At 37.0% G+C, this 16,470-nt stretch overlaps 1 protein-coding gene across 34 annotated transcripts in view; it reads right to left on the bottom strand.

The window, feature by feature from the left end:
• The window catches only part of ATP2B2 (ATPase plasma membrane Ca2+ transporting 2), a 429,829-nt gene that overhangs the window by 16,859 nt on the left and 396,500 nt on the right, over positions 1-16,470 (bottom strand). For all 34 annotated transcript variants that reach the window (XM_074602513.1, XM_074602506.1, XM_074602514.1 and 31 more), the window contains 4 exons: positions 12,493-12,706; positions 8,565-8,776; positions 7,124-7,231; positions 3,134-3,316 (listed from right to left, as the gene is read on the bottom strand). In XM_074602513.1, the coding sequence (XP_074458614.1) occupies positions 3,134-3,316; positions 7,124-7,231; positions 8,565-8,776; positions 12,493-12,706 (717 nt within the window). The remainder of the gene's footprint in view (positions 1-3,133; positions 3,317-7,123; positions 7,232-8,564; positions 8,777-12,492; positions 12,707-16,470) is intronic.

Genomic DNA, 16,470 nt, shown 5'->3' with positions numbered 1-16,470 from the left:
ACAGAACAAAAAACCAACGAAAACCCCAAAAAACTTTTCTGCATGAAATAAAACAATTTCCATTCCACTTACACTGGGCTACTGCAACGTTTTCTGTATTATAAGCTATAAGATCTGCCAAGATGGTATGATGAGTCTTCTCTCAACTCTTTTATTCCTTTAGAATGAAGAATATGTGAGAACTGCAACAAAGACTTGGAAAAAATTCCTGAAAATGAGCAGAGGCTGAAAAGCCCTATAATTTAAGACCACCTTTGTATCTTTCTGAAACTTGCATAACTAGGATGAATCATTTGTGAAACTTCATGTTACCGGTCTTCTGAGAGAGTTATCCCGTAAGGAAACACTTCCATTCAAGGAGAACAAGCATCCACCCAGAGAAGCCCTACAGTATATTTATAAGACAACAAAATACCTAAATGAACAAAAGAAAATCAGAAGTAGACAGCCAGTCTCTTTGACTTAGTTATGTGCATTTTTCTTATACCTTTCTTTAGAGTAAATTCATGCATGTCTTCATAGAAATATTTGTGACGTTTCAGTATGAAGAATCGACAGGGGAAGTCCTTCCTCTGGTGTCTACGTTTGAACCCTCTATTTTGAGAGAGGGTGCGAAAAAGAAAAAAATGTCTTTAGTGCTGCAAGGCTTTTGTCAGTTTTGATGTGTTTTTGTGGGAGCATTACAAGGGAGATATGCCAGTTATCTGAAAAAAAACCCCCTATCATAGATTCTTTATAAGTGTTTTAGGAGTGAAGGCTTTTGTTGAGTGCTGTGGCTGTCTGTCCAATAATGACTGAATAGAAAATATGCCAAAATAAAGATAATCTAATATACAGCACAAGTGTATGACAGTGGAAACTGGTCTTGTTAGGATTTGAATGATCAATCTAGTCGTGAGAGAGTCTAGAGTTTATTCCTAATCTTACTGTCATCCTCTTATATATATAAAGTGAGGGGATGCTCTACCTTCTTCTTCCGTATCTCCAGAAGTGCATTAGACATCAGAGGATTCTTGCAAATCCTCCAGCTCCCCAAGGATGCTACAGACATCCTCATCTTCTTCCATCAACTCTTCTTTAGCTGGCTTCCTGAGAAATGTAGTACAAGTGTATGAATTCATTTGGATGGGCCACAACACATAGCGCATCAAAATGCGCTCAACTCAAGGTCCATCTAACAATGGATCTAATTTGACCTGCTTGTAAGTTCATCATTCTCCAGTAGACACCTTCGAACTCTTTTTGAATCTGTTGGCCCATTTCTTTTTTTCATTATCATTCCACAGATGTGAAATGGATGTAAAAATCAAAGTCACTGAATACACAAAATGAGAAAAAAAAAATCACAGAGGCCTCTTGGCAGGAGAGCAACAGTACGTCCTACCGAGGATATTTCTACAACTAAGAGCAGAAAGGAAATGAAGAAGATTGATGTTAGCAAAGAAATATAATTAATGTTCATTTTGTTTTAAATAGTATAGAAGAATAATAATTTATCTGTGAATTAAGTGGACAAAGATATGCAGAAGAACTAAAAGCTATCTCTCAGCCTAGAAAAAGAACCGTAAGCATGTAATTTGCTTTTTTTGTGCTTGTAGTTGTTTACACTCACCACAACCAGAAAGACATCCTGACAGAAATGCCAACAGGCAACACTCCTCCTATAGTCATCAGGAAGAAAAGAATGCACATTTAGAGGCCATCTTTTCATAAAGACCACCATTTCCTGGGCACCTGTTTGTCACCTTTAGACTGTGACAATTTGAATTTTCTCTAATGATGAGCGCTCCCAACTCAACAGAGTCAAGACACACAACCCCAAAGCTGAAGATCTGTATTTAATTACTTACCACAGAACCGTGGGAATTTGCCCAGACCCAGTTTCCACCCTATTTCTTTTTTGCTCTGTGGATGCACTAGAGAGACCTAACTGTCCTAGTTTCAGTTAACTGCCTTCCCGCACTTTTCTCTAAAATGCATGGCTGCATCTCTTTCTCCAGCAAAAAAAGTATTAATTTTTAGATGGAAATAGGGAGAGTGGACTGTTTCTCTTGAATGAAGACAAAATCTTCCGAGATAAAAACGTTCTTTAAAAGATACTTTAAAGAAAAAATATTTTTCTTAATTATTCATCTCTTTTTCTTGTAAGCATCATGTAATACATTCACATCTGACATGGCAAGCCCATATCTGTCTTTCAGAGCTGCTGCCTTCTGCAAGCTGGCACAAATACTTGATCTTAGAAAGATCAAGTAGAGAGCACTAGAGTGCTATAAAATATGCTACTCCACTGCAATGAGAAAGGTGAAATGGTTCAAATAATCTTTTTTTAGCAATACATGACAAATTTTACTAGATATCCTAATCTATACTATATGTAGCACGATGATTCAGTGCAAATATGTAGTATATTAAAAAATGCCGTGGATTGTTGTATTTAGCAACTGTTGAGGTTTTTTAAAATAAAAACACAGATATTTCTAAGAAGTCATTCATAGTAGCCAACACACACATTTGAATATTTAATGGATGCTTAGGCCCTTACTACTAAAAATAAATCCAGAACCACATTTTTCATTACCTAATAGGAAAGAAAATAAATACCTTTTAATCATGATATATATGGTAGTGCCAGAACAGAAAAGATTTTTTATTATCCAATGGTACTTTATACTTTAGACTCAACAATTAAAATGATTCTGTTAGTGCAGAAGTGGCAGCAACAATGTATTTTTGGCAAAATAAAACAGTATGTTACAGAAAGCCTTCATCACATTTTGCTAGCCATTGCCACAGCTAGCATTGTCCAAATAGCACTGTTTTATGAGCCATCATCACTGAAGTCGAAAAGAACGTCCATTCACAGTAATCTCAAAAAAAAAATATTCCTATTTTTGCATATTGCCATTTTATAATCTTTCACTTTCTCTCTTCTGCTATACACACCCCCCTTTGTTCAGTTCACCTCTTTTACTATTGCACGTGTTCCTCTCTCGAAAACAGAAAAGCAACGAAAGAGTACCATCATTCACACACACAAACTCTCTGTGGCTTTCCTTATAACATTATCTTGCCTTGATCAAAGATTAAGCATTTATTTTCTAGACCGTGCGGGCATTTACTTTTAGCATACCTGGGTTTGGATTCTGTTGAGCCCTCTGAACCAGAGAATTTGTCCACGTCGAAGTTCTCTCTCTGCATGATCAATTTCTTCCACATCTTCATTGAGTTCTTCTTCAGGGACCTCCTCCTTCTCAGTGAGCCTCCCTGCCTCCTTTAAAAACTTTAGCCTACTTGTTGGGATGGTTGCAATGACCTAAAATTATAAAAAAGTACTGAAAACATAAACCTCATTCAATAACAATGTGCTAATACGTTCTAGTATATGTGCTAGTATAATAACGTGCTAATTACAAAAGAACACTGATGCTTTAATGAGATCTATAAACTTTTAGAAAAACTAAGACAAGCATATTCATAATAATACTTCACATTTATGTAACTCCGTTTTAGTCCAAAAATCGTTAAACAACATTGGCAATAGGCAGCTATGGAGCAAGTTTAAGGCTGGAAAAAATGTTGTCCTTTCTCAAAAAACTAAAAGCGGATGTAAGTATTTGAATGTAATGAGTTCAAAAAATACTTCGCAAGACTGTTATTTCTGCAATAAAGAGTCTAGGTATTTTTAATGACTGGTAATAATCTAATGTATGTTAATGCCAGCTGAAAACTAGGTGCATCTCATGCTTTTAAATCGTCTCATGCTACTTCGGTTCACGTATTCAGCTTCCCTTTGTTTCAGCAAGTTGAAATTCTTTTCTCAGCATTTATCAAAAATGAGGTTTCTGAAAGGTGTGGGTTTGACTGTCTCCCTGTTTGACTTCTTATAGGGCCCTCTCTTACTCTGTTATTACTAATAAATTCTCATTAATTCAGCCCCTCTTCTTACTACGTTTGTCCACCAAATTGGTCCTTTGAAGTAATTAATACAGGAGATGGCTAATACTGTAGTTACACAATGTTATAACACAATTATTTTAAATACATTTCAGTGTTGCCCTCTCGGGCAGTCATTTTCTCTTTGTTCTGATTTCTTTTGCCAACTTGAATAAAAATATGAGCAGATGGCTATTTAAACAAGACATTACCTGGAACATATTGAGAGCTTAAAAAAAAATCTCTGATAACGTTAACTATTATTAACATTTAGCAAAAAAGTGCTACAATTTTCTTTTTTGTTTCTCTTTGTTTCAGCACTGAGCAATCACATCTCTGAAGCTCAAATGTGGGAAAGATGGAGATAGAATCGGACAGCTGCAGGAAAGCTGGTGAGGATATATCTTACAGTTTTGGTAAACTGGAATGGGTACAGTGAAGACACATGAAAAGGTACCAAATAATTTCAGGATGAAAACAAACTGGTTTGCTGAGGGTCCCCTTGACCCTCATGATCCACAACTCCACTTTTATTACATTATTTTTAAAGACAAATGAAGAAATGTAAAAAAAAAAACAGTTTCTACACTACCACAGAACCTTTTTAAAACGCATTCTGGGGTTTGAAAAACATGATGTGAACTTGGAAAATTAATGCATTTGTGTGACACGAGTGAAGACAGAACAGGAGAAAAAAAAGAAAAGGTAAGTGCTAGTCATTTAAATACTTACTGAAACTGCTTCAGCTTCCCAGCTTTCAAAACACTATAATGCCAGCACTCTACAGAAAGAAGCTACTGGAGACTGTTTGGTATTGGATAAAAGTGGTGGTGAAGTACTACTTGTGAGACAGCACACAGAGAAACAACTGCTTTTGGTAGTGATTCTGTGAGACAGAACATACCTCTCCTTCCTGACCTCTCTCAGCCAGGCTGATAAATTCTGCTCTAATTCTTTTCTTAGGATGTTTAGATGTCTTTTTGGTTTGTTCATTTGCTTTCCGTATCTTCAGACACCTGCCCAGTTCAGGTAATGGCAGACTCAATAGACTGGATGTGGATTAAGGAACTAAATATTATTCCCAGGAAAACTATCATGATTTTCAAAAGTGATCAATAATTCTGGGAATGTAACATGAAATATCTGAGAAAGACCTGGTTTTCAAAAGTGATGAGGGCCACCTTTTAGAAAACTGTCCCTCAAAGCAACCCAGATTGGCTTCCTAGAAATTACACCTTAAAGCTCTTTTAAAAGTGCCAACTTTAACATCTAAACTTGAAAATCTTGATTGGTTTTAGTGGTTCACAAGAACAGCAAGTTCAGGAGACTGTGATAAAAGAAAGGGATAACAGATTTGTTGCGTGCTGAACTAGAATTAGTCATAGCAAGAGAGAAAAGGCTGAGAAGGAAGAGAAGCACCTCCTAAGGAAAAGAAGTCTCTCTTGCTGTAGAGCTCCAGGAAGAGAAGACTTGCCACAGACTGTGTTACCATGCAAATATGTAAATAATGCATTTTTTTAGCTTGTGTTTTTCTTTTCTGATCACTAAATACTGACTACAAGAGAAAGATTTTTTCGCCTCTGTATGTGCTTTACGTAAAATTGCAGTCTTTCGGTAATAAAATTGTTGAGGTATTCCAATCCCACTTTTAATTTAATGGCTACGCTCTCGCAATAAGGCTTGGGCAACTACGCCCATCTTTAAACTGAAAACAGATGCTGATATTACTCTTAGTTTTTAGTGGTTATGTAATAACCACGTACAACAAAATTCAGAAGCCAAATAGTACATTGATCAAAGGCTGTGGGAAATTCTTCACAGCTGAATGATCTAATAAAACTGGTAGGATTTTTCTCCCTGTCCCTGCTTTTTCCCCCCTTTCCCACAGTTGGTATTTTCCAATCAGTTGGAAATGTATCTTTTCTTTCCAAGATTTACCAAACTGATCTTAGGTTTTCTCCCTGCAAGGTCATAAATCAAATCCCATCTTTAGGTATTAATTACATTAGAACAATCAAATAGTGGTGGTTTTCGGCAACATGTGCATTACAAGCTGCCATGACTCCGAGCTTATTTCTCAAAAAAAATCTGAGGCCCAGAAAGTTAATTTTTTCCATAAGAGAACAAATAATCAGTTTTGAAATCTAGCATCTATTCATTACAATTCCATCAGAACCATTTCAGTATTCAACTGCAGTTGGCAATTTCTTCGTAGTGGCAAACTAGTTGATCTATACGTATCTTTACATCTGAGGGGCAAAATGTAACTTCACATTTTTCACATATCTTTTTTTACTGTGTCAGGTGGCATCAACTTAAATACATTAATAACGCATTCAAAAATGAAAAAACTAACATTATTATTAACTTTGCAATACGTGTTTGTACATAAAAGAATAACGTAGTATTTTAACAATACTGGCTGTATCTGTATTGTTACTTCCAGACAATCACATAACTTATTTATCTCGTTGACACTTGGGTTTACATCTATATATAATTTTATATTAGGTAACGATGACACAGGTTGTAGCAGAATTTTAAAATGACACTTGAATTAAGCTGCGCTTCCCCGCAACTATTATAGGAAAATATCCTTTTTCTTCCATCCTTCGCATGCAGAAGTAGGTGGATGGGGGATCGCTGCTGGGGTACCTCAAATGCTCTGGACTTAGTCCTGTGCCAGTACCATGGCTACCGTGGATTGACAGAATGGCAGTTTCAGCAAGGGACTAAGTGGGTTGACATAGAACTGGAACTTCTTTTCACTTTCAAAAATTCGCCCTGGCTGAACATACGCATGCTACACTGGGTACTCTGTCGCAGGGAAGCTCACCCTGCATTTGCCCTTACTATGCTTTTTTTTGTGACTAGAGGACTAGGTTATGAATAAAACGTCTTTAAGGGAAAAGCCTAACTGAAGAAGACCTTGGTGAGAGCACGCCCTGCTTAAGGAAAGAAAAGATATGAATTAACAAAAATCAAAAAGAACAGTGGGATAAATTATCCTTACTACTATGCCTATTCTTGAAGTACTTAGAGAGCACCCTGTATTTCAATGTGTGCTAAATACGACGTCGTGAGAGATCAAGGAAACAACAGTATAAATAGGATTATGAACGATATCAGATCTTTGATTGGTTTAGAAAAAGAAAAGAAAGAAATCTGCTTATTCCTGAATGCTTACCTGACCCCATACAAGTTCTCCTAATCCAATAAATACACACCACATCCACTGGTCAAGCTGCAGGGGAGAACAGCTAAATGGTTTTCCTCCAAACTGGACAATTACTATCTACAACAAAAAGCAGAGAAGAAAGGGGGTAAATATTTTCTGGGGAAAAAACAAAACAAAACACTGCTCCCCAAAAACACCCAAATCCCACAAAAAACACCCAACAACTTTCAGTCATATTTTACTTGAGATTTTACTTTGTCTTTCTACATATTACAGCTCTGCTGGTTTGATTCCAAGATATTTTACCTGTAGAACAGTCAAATGTATGATTAACAATGAATTGTTTAGTGGACTGAATCTAAAGAGCACCCAAAATCAAGACACTTATACTCCAAATACGGCATTTGACACTCTTAAGCGGCACTAAGTCAAGCTGCCAGAAGTACATTTTTGGAACCCATCCCGCAAAAGCTGCAGAATCTCGGTCACTAAAAACCAACCCACACAAACTTATGCCCACTGACTTAAAGCTCAGAAAAATCCACAGCGGTTCAGACTAAGTCTTCCTTAGCTTCTTATCTAAAAACAGCCTTATATAAATGCCCAGGAAGAAAGAAACCAGGACCGTCCCCATGTATCCTCCCAGCTTATGAGTATTCTCAGCTGCGGATATGATGACCCTGATGTAGTTTATTTTGGAATGTCCACTGCATGAGAGATTCTTCTCTCTAGTTAACATTTTATTGTACGCTTATAGATCGGTTATCATGGATAGACTGATGATATACCAAAATCTAGTCCTGTTGGAAACAGAAGGTGGGAAAAGCACACACCTTGCAGCAGGATAACCAACACACAAAGAACCTGAACAAGTTTCTAAGCCTGCTTAGAGTGAGAAGGTTTTGCTAACTGAAAATCAGCTATTATTGATACTTTTAGTTCGTGCTGCTGCAAAACCAGGGACCTGAAATCACAAGCCAGTGATTTAGAATTGTCAAAGCCTGCAAAACGGAAGTTCAAAGTAATTTTTATAGTCTAAGATACAAAACAACACTAATACATAAAGCAGTTGCTTTCCTGTGTGAGTGAAGAATAATAATTAATAATAATAATAACAACAACAATAATAATAGTAATAATAAACAAAGTGGAAAAATAATAATAAATAATAATAAACAAAGTGGAAAATCAATAGAAAGACTGACCTTCTGCTGTCCCAAGAAAAATGACCTGATTTTTGACATAGAACTGGAACTTTTCACTTTCAAAAGTCTGCCCTGGCTGAACATACACATGCTACGCTGGGTACTCTAGTGCAGGGAAGGTCACCCTGCATTTGCCCTTACTTAACAGCAAGTAAGAGTCGCAGCCCTTTTTGATTCACACACAGAAAAAACACCTTAAGGTAAACTTCTGATGCACAGTTACTAGTTCTTGTCCAAATCATTACCTGAATAGCAAATGTACCCAGTACAATAGTGCAAAAAATAGGATTTCTGAAGATGCCATCAAAGACATTTCTTTCCCCATGGATTTTCCGTGCGTTGATTTCATTGAAAAGCTGCATCATGACAAAGGTGTTGAAGATAATGGTGTAATGCTCTGAAGGAGGAGAGTGAAGCGGTGCATTCCTCCCACTGTCAATCTTAAACATTTTCTCACCTAGGTATAAGACAAAAATAAAGGTTTCCACTAGAATAAATTATTCAGACTTTAATTTATATTTTCCTTATTTGCTTTAGCTAGTTGCCTCCTGTACTCTGCTTTAGGGGCTTTCTTTCTGCACTTACTATAGTATAGGCAGAATTTATAACACCAGTGATAAAAGATATGTAAACTTCCTGAGCGAGAAGATTCTCAAATGATGATTTTTATCTGATAACGCAGTATACCTACACAAATAGTTTTCAGTAGTACTTTTCCTCTAATCAAGTAGTAATTATTCTAAGTCAATTCTTTCTGACGTACCGAGCAGTTGAGACAATTGACAGTACATGTGCGATTTTCTACAAGAGCAACCACTCTTCAGCAGGTTTTACCCATTTGCTAATCCAGTATGGCATAACTCTTGACAAGCATTCAGGGATATTAATGAGAAAAATCAGAGACATTCCTGGTTTAAAATAGATTTGGTTTTGATCATTCTGCTAGTCTGCTTTGAGAGGATACCATCAGGCATTGCTCTTTATTTTGATAATTTGACTACCACTTTTAGATCTGACCTATAAAAAAAGCAAGAGACAACCTATGATGAGTAACTGTAAAAATAAGAAAAGTTTTGAAAAGATACCTGCACCTGAGGGACCTCTTTCTTATAGAATTATAGAATGGTTTGGGTTGGAATGGACCTTTAAAGATCATCTAGTCCAATCCCCCTGCCGTTGGCAAGGACATCTATCAGTAGATCATGTTGCTCAAAGCCACGTCCATCCGACCTTGGACACTTCCAATGACGGAGCATCCACAATTTCTCTGGGCAACCTGTTCCTGTGTCTCACCACTCTCATTGTAAAAAAATCTCTTCCTTATGTCCAATCAAACCTACCCTCTTTCGGTTTAAAAACCGCTGCCCCCTGTCCTGTCGCTACAAGCCTTGGTAAAAAAATCCCTCTCCGTCTTTCTTATCAGCCCTCTTTCTATATTGAAAGGCTGCTATAAGGTCTCCCCAGAGACTTCTCTTCTCCAGGCTGAACAACCCAAATTCTCTCAGCCTTTCTTCACAGGAGACCTGTTCCAGCTCTCTGATCAGTTTTGTGGCTCCTCTGGACCTGCTCCAACACGTCCATGTGTTTCTTGTCTTGCTCCAGAGCTGGACACAGCATTTCAGGTGGGGTTTCACCAGAGCGGGGCAGAGGGGGAGAATCACCTCTCTCGACCTACTGGCCACGCTTCTCTTGATGCAGCCCAGGATACAATTGGTTTTCTGGGCTGCAAGTGCACACTGCCAGGACATGCCCACTTTCTTATACATGAAGTTTACACATAACATACAGTTATTAAAGAGGCATTGCCTTAAAGTAAGGATAGGGCGTTCACATGAAAATGTAAATAATAAATGAAATAAGAGTAAAGAAGATTATCGCAATACTACTCATTTCCATAACCAGTGTTTTGTTAACAAAAGCAAATCAAAACATTTTTCTGCTCTCCCACTAGCATTATATTCAGAATTTCTGAAGAAAGAAGAAGAAAGGGTTCCTCGGGTTCTCTCCTGAGGTCATTAATTCCATCAGCTAAGTTAACGGTGAGTGGGTTTTTTGCCTCGGGATACCTGAGCAGTTTGTGTTCAAGTCACTGGGAATAATGAGCATGTTTCCAAAGAAAGAATTTGGTTTACAGTCTTTTGACAGAAAGTAGATTATGATATCACAAATATATCAGTAACACAATATGAGGCCACAAAACTTAAAATGTAAGACAGCAGAGATTTTTAAGAAGATTATACATCTCCAGAGAGATAACTAAGTATTGGAAAACATTCCCCTTACTACATATAAACAATAAAGGAAAAAAATTAATGAAAGCAAACAGGTATCATAATTTTATCTTTTATAGATATACACACGTGCACACACACGTATATATACACACACCTTACATCTACTCGCTTTCATTCAATCCACACACAAACACAAATATATGAATAATACTTTCCTCAGTGAGAGTACCCGTCCATAAGTCTTCTATTATTGCATTCCATCACTTTGCCACTTAATTGGCAAAGAACATGCTGCTATTGTGGAATGGCAGTGGTTAAACCCATAACTAATTTTTATTTCCAAACACATTCCAAAAGGCATTATTGTATATCAAGTTTATTATGCCTAGCTGCTGAGGTTAAGATTTTTTTATACTACCGTTTCACAGAACCAGTCAGTGACTTCTGGATTTCTGACATACCTGATGTCTCAAAGGCATTACTGTATGTTCAAACACAATATATTTATTGCCACATCATAGAAAAATAATACAAAAACTTGATGTACTAGTCTCTACAGACACCTACTACAAAAAAAAAGAAGTATTAGTTGATCAAAATATAACCAGTTCTCATTAATTTCGTATTTATTTATCGAAACAGTGAGTTTAGAACATCATCTCACTGCAAAGCTGAGCCTTGTGGAGTTTAGAAAGGAAAAGACTGTATTTCCCAGGCTTATCAGAAAATTGGTTGGGCTGTGTCCTTCAAAGTATGCATGGGTTTTCCAGAGACACAAAGAAGTAACTAGAATAGGGTGAAAAAGCCTGGTTTTCTTTTCACCGGGACTCAGTATAAAGCATTTTAAACCATAAAACTCATCAAAAAGCCATTAAAGCTCCCCATAAAGTTCACAGAAGTTCTCGTTCCAAGTTTTCATATCACATGAATTAGCAAGACCTTCTACACCTGTTTTAGAGAATCTGAAATTACCATTTCCTTAGACTCACTAGACATTCTCAAAACACACTGTAAGCCTAGCAATATTACAGACCATCTCCCTTCAAAACCTGGCAATTATTTTGGTTTAAACAGCTCCAGTGTAAACAGACCATCACCTCCTTTGAGCATTCCAAGTAAGCTGCCAGTTGTTGGCAGGTGGAACAAGACTTTCACGATGGAGCTCAAAAACCTTCTCAGAACCATAAATTTACATTTACAGCTTATATGGAAGTCTGTATATAAAGACAAAGTCTGAAAGACAACACATGTAATTTCACAGTGATGACACGGTGACAAGAACACAATACCCAATTGATAAAATTATCAGTCCTTTGAGCAAGTTCACTTATTATTGCGGAGCAGCAGAATCTATTATTAGCCCCTACGATTGCCTGCAGCCAGAAACATTCCTCCTCCTTCTCTCCCCTCTCCAAAATATGACCTATAAAAACCATCCGTTGCTAGCAAGGCCTGAGGAAAAGTCCACTAATCCAATACATTAGATTCCAACCCCCCCTTTTAATATCCATTCTAGATATTAAATGTCAAAACAGAGTGTTATTTGTATTGCTTAAAGCTGATTACTTTGCTTATCTGTATTACTTAAGATCAGTATTATTTCTAGACTATGGCAAACACTTTGCTCCAGATTAGAGCTTCTCCAGATACTGGTAAAATGGATATTGATTTTTGTTGTTTGTTTGGTGGGGTTTTATTTATTTATTTGTTGTTACATGCCTACTAAAGATGACAAGACTCAAAATGAAATTTCAGAAGCAGCAGGATAGATACTTTGATAAAAATACAACCTATGCTACATTTTAGTCCTGCTAGCTGTTTAACTATGTCAGACTTGATAAATGTGCATTAAGTAGTTACATTTAAAGCATTTTGATGTGTCATGCTACAAGACCTAAATGCTTCTAAACTAAGCAGCAAGCCTAACAACCTTTCTTACCGACAAAAAGAAGCGTAAATATGAGAGTAAGCTGATAAACAGCATGGCCCAGAATGTTCTTCATCATGGTACGGGATATAAGAGGTTTGTTCCTGCCATATGGCTTTCTTAGCAACAGAGCCTCTGTTGGAGGTTCGGTGGCCAAAGCAAGTGAGGCAAAGGTGTCCATAATTAGATTGACCCACAACATCTGCACGGCTTTCAGAGGAGAGTCCTGTGGAGACAAATGAGAAAGTTACATATTTCCTGGAACAGTAAGTGTTGTCAGGTCATTTCCTGTGATTTCATTTCTTCCTGTGCGACTGCAAGCAGCACTGAAGACGGGATACTGAAATACATGGGTCTTTGGTCTCACCTACCATGACCTTTCTTCTATTTCTTACGCAAGACCAGAATCATGGGAAACGCAGCGATCAGAGCAAAGATTAATTATTCCTCTCCAGTCATTTAAATCAGGAATATTTAGAATCACACAATTCTTATAAAGCATAACGTTAACACTTTATAAAACATTTTACAATACCCTCTGTTACTTCATGCATCATGCTTCCATTTTCAGCTGAATTTAGGTAACTAGAAAACGTAAGTGGGAGTTTCTTTCCTGGAAGAAAAATTATACTGAAATAATTTTAAAAGTAATATTTCCTTTTAATATAACCTACCGATCTGTTTTTTTCCGAAAGAGCTTGAAACGATTAAAATTTTATTAAATAATTACTGCGACATTTTAATATCTCTCACTTAAATAAGACCTTTTAAATACAGCAGTGATGCAAAAAATGCCTGATAAATTAAAAAATTATTCTGAAACTCATTAAACTATATCAAATGTGCAAAAGTAAGACAATCGTCACTATTTTACTGGGTAACTGCATAGCGTATTCGAAAGTACAAAACTGGACAGAAAAAACCCCCAACCATTAGTACTTGTCAGGAGCAAGTATTCATTTTCGGGAGCAGATCGCCAACCGCTAGAAGGAGCTCTTTCCTCACTTAATTCGAGAGAGAGTCTATGGTCATATTACAGAGGACTTTAGCTCATGTTTGGTGTTTTGGTTTTGTTTTTTTAAAAAGGTAAATAAATAAAGCAAACTAACACAGATTTCAGGAGAACTCTGGATTGATATCATAAAGTTTTGATTTGTAATTCATTGGGGCAGCTGTAACGATAAATGCAGTTGGTTCAAGAAGCTGTATCAGGAATAATGAAGTAGGTTCTCTCTTTGTACCTAACAACCTCCGGCGCCTTTAGACTGAATACAAAACGGGCACCGTCAGTAAGGTCTGCTTCCTGTTTCAAATAGACGGGTTTTATTAGGAAAATAGAATCTCAAAAGTCATAAGGTACCAGTATGACAAATTTTATAATGGAAGGGAGTTAATCTAAAGCGTGGAAGTTGGAAGATCAGAGGACTCTTCTTATGCATTACATTACCATGGTGCTGCAGGAGTGACGCAAAGAAATTTATGGAACAGCATAAAAGCCAAATCAAAGCCAATAAAAACACCTTATGGATTCCGCCCTTTTCTTCAAAGGGTTAAGCGTTAACTTTTAATGAAATATTATCAAATAATGAGTGCCAATATCCACTCAGTATCCCAAGGACATATGGAGAGCAAGGCTAAGTGGTTTGGTCTGTTGCAGATTTGGTTTACAATCCAGGTCTCCCTTGAGATAAGATATTATTTCCTCTTGAAAACATATTTTTAACACCCTTACATTTACACAGATTTTGATATATTTTATTTATAAAAAAATACTCATTTTTGGCTTATTCAAAGGGATGCAGAAAAGCAACCTACTGTTTCTAAGTCTGACAGGTTGGCTACCTCAGGGAAGGGGGGAAGATTAGGATTAACAGATTCCTGACCTCTTGGTTATGGGTTGCATTAACTGCCCTCATCCGGAGAGTTCAGCTCGCTCATTTGATATGCAGCTGCAGAACCAGGAAACGGCTCTGTCTTTAGAGGTGGCTCAAAAATGAAACGCAATCAGGACAAACTTTGCTCCAAACTGAGACCTCATTTATTTCTATTAATACTAATGTCTCAAACAAGGAGACTACTGGCACAAAAAGCAGTTTATTGCTAGGGCTCAGAGACCCTAGACTTGCACACGGTTTATAGAGAAAAAGGAAAACATGTTTTCTACTGATGAATTTTCCTTGTTGGATTTTTACCTGTCTAGTTAATAAGTTTTCTTGAAAAAAATTCTCTACTTTGAGATGTTACAATAGGTGAATTTCTGCTTCATGTGCTGACTTCTCTGTCAATAAAACTGAGTTTGTCTGCTTGCTTAAGAAATAGAGTCAAATATTCAGGTGCCTATCAGAGCCCGACGTATTCCTAGCCTAACAAAAAGTCAGATGCTTTCAGTCTCTAAATCACACAACTGTAATTGGCAGTCATCAGTTTTGGCAACAGCATGTTCTCACCATTTCACACTGCCAATCACCTTGGGTGGCTATGGTGCCTCTAATAATTATCTATTATTGGCAGTGCTACGCTGTTCAGTCAAGTGTGAAAGCTCATTCTAAGCCGAAGCCAAAACATTAAATACACATTAGTCTGGGCAGGCAGTGGAATGAAATTTCCACTGCAACTCTATCTGATTTCTGAGTAGTTGGTGGAAACTGAGGAAAATACATATCAGCTGAGGAGCTTAGTCTCCCATCGCAGATTTTGGTCACTTAAGCAAGTGGGATGCAAATTCAATGTTCTTTTCACTGCGTTTTAGCCACTAAATGACTAGCTAATAATTCTTAATTCACTTTCTGAAAACTTTGTGGATAGAAGCTGTTCAAACTGCAAACCACCCAAAATCGCCACTTATTTGTCAAATTCCTTTCCACTTGACCTTGGAGTAGGTTAGCATTGGCCTAGAGGTAAAAGGAAAATGTCCCTTAAATCAAGTGATGTTACACTTCAGCTTGGAAACACTTAAAAGTACAAATCACCAAAGGCTGGAAATAAACTACAAATCTTTTGTGACGTGCAGAGCCTCACAAATTTTAGAGCTTGTTACTTTTGATTTAGATGACAAGCTGTAAGGGAATAAAAAGGTATTTTCACCCTTACGTCTTTACTCCCGCTTGTCAGAGAACACATGCGCGGATTCATAAAAATGAGCATTTTTGGTAGGTTAACTTTACATACGTTAAAGCAAAAAAATGTTAGCCCTCGCTTCTGCTGCTAGATCACACTGTCTACTAATTGTATGGAAGAGGCATCCTGAGGTCTATTTCCGTGCCTCTAAGCCTTCCCAAAACAAAGCTAAACAGTAGACACTTTGAATTTATATTAAAGCTTTTTCAAATTTGCCAGTGCTATTATTTTAGGATTTGCCAAATACAGTCCTGCAGTAAAACATTATAACCATGTAAATTACTGCCTCATACATGTAAGTATAGATCATCCTCATTTTTTGAACAGGATCTGTAAAAACAATAAGTGATTCATGCGGTAGTTCATTGCTACAGTGCTTTTTAATTAGCATTTAATTTTCCAAACATAATGTCCTATAGAGTCACTGTTTTCGGTTCCTAATGTCTGCTAAAACATTAAGTCTTTCTCAAAGTACGAGAATAATAATTTGAATGTAAAATGTAAAAACACTGTCTTTGTCTTCTCTTTCTTTAATGCAACCTTTTTGAATAGTTACATTGCCTCAACTAGTTGGAGACACAGACAAAATTTGGCACAGACAAAGCTGCTAGCTTTATAGTTCCAGTAAAAAATTGTTACCATTTGACTGAACTGCACTTGAAAAATCTTATTTTGTACATACCCAGATTATTTCTAACAGCTCCAGACATAAACACCTAATATTTTCTTGGTACTGTGTCTACATGTTAGGGACAGGAAACAGGATGACCTTCTGGCTTTGTAAGGAATATATGGAACTCTATATGGTACCTAGGGATGTGGAGCAATGACTCGTTTGAAGTACAAAATCCACAATAATTGTAGGCAGGGCTC

The sequence above is a fragment of the Larus michahellis genome, chromosome 10 (assembly GCF_964199755.1).
Source record: "Larus michahellis chromosome 10, bLarMic1.1, whole genome shotgun sequence".
In the NCBI taxonomy this organism is placed as follows: Eukaryota; Metazoa; Chordata; class Aves; order Charadriiformes; family Laridae; genus Larus; species Larus michahellis.
This window is presented reverse-complemented; position numbering and strand designations above follow the sequence as displayed.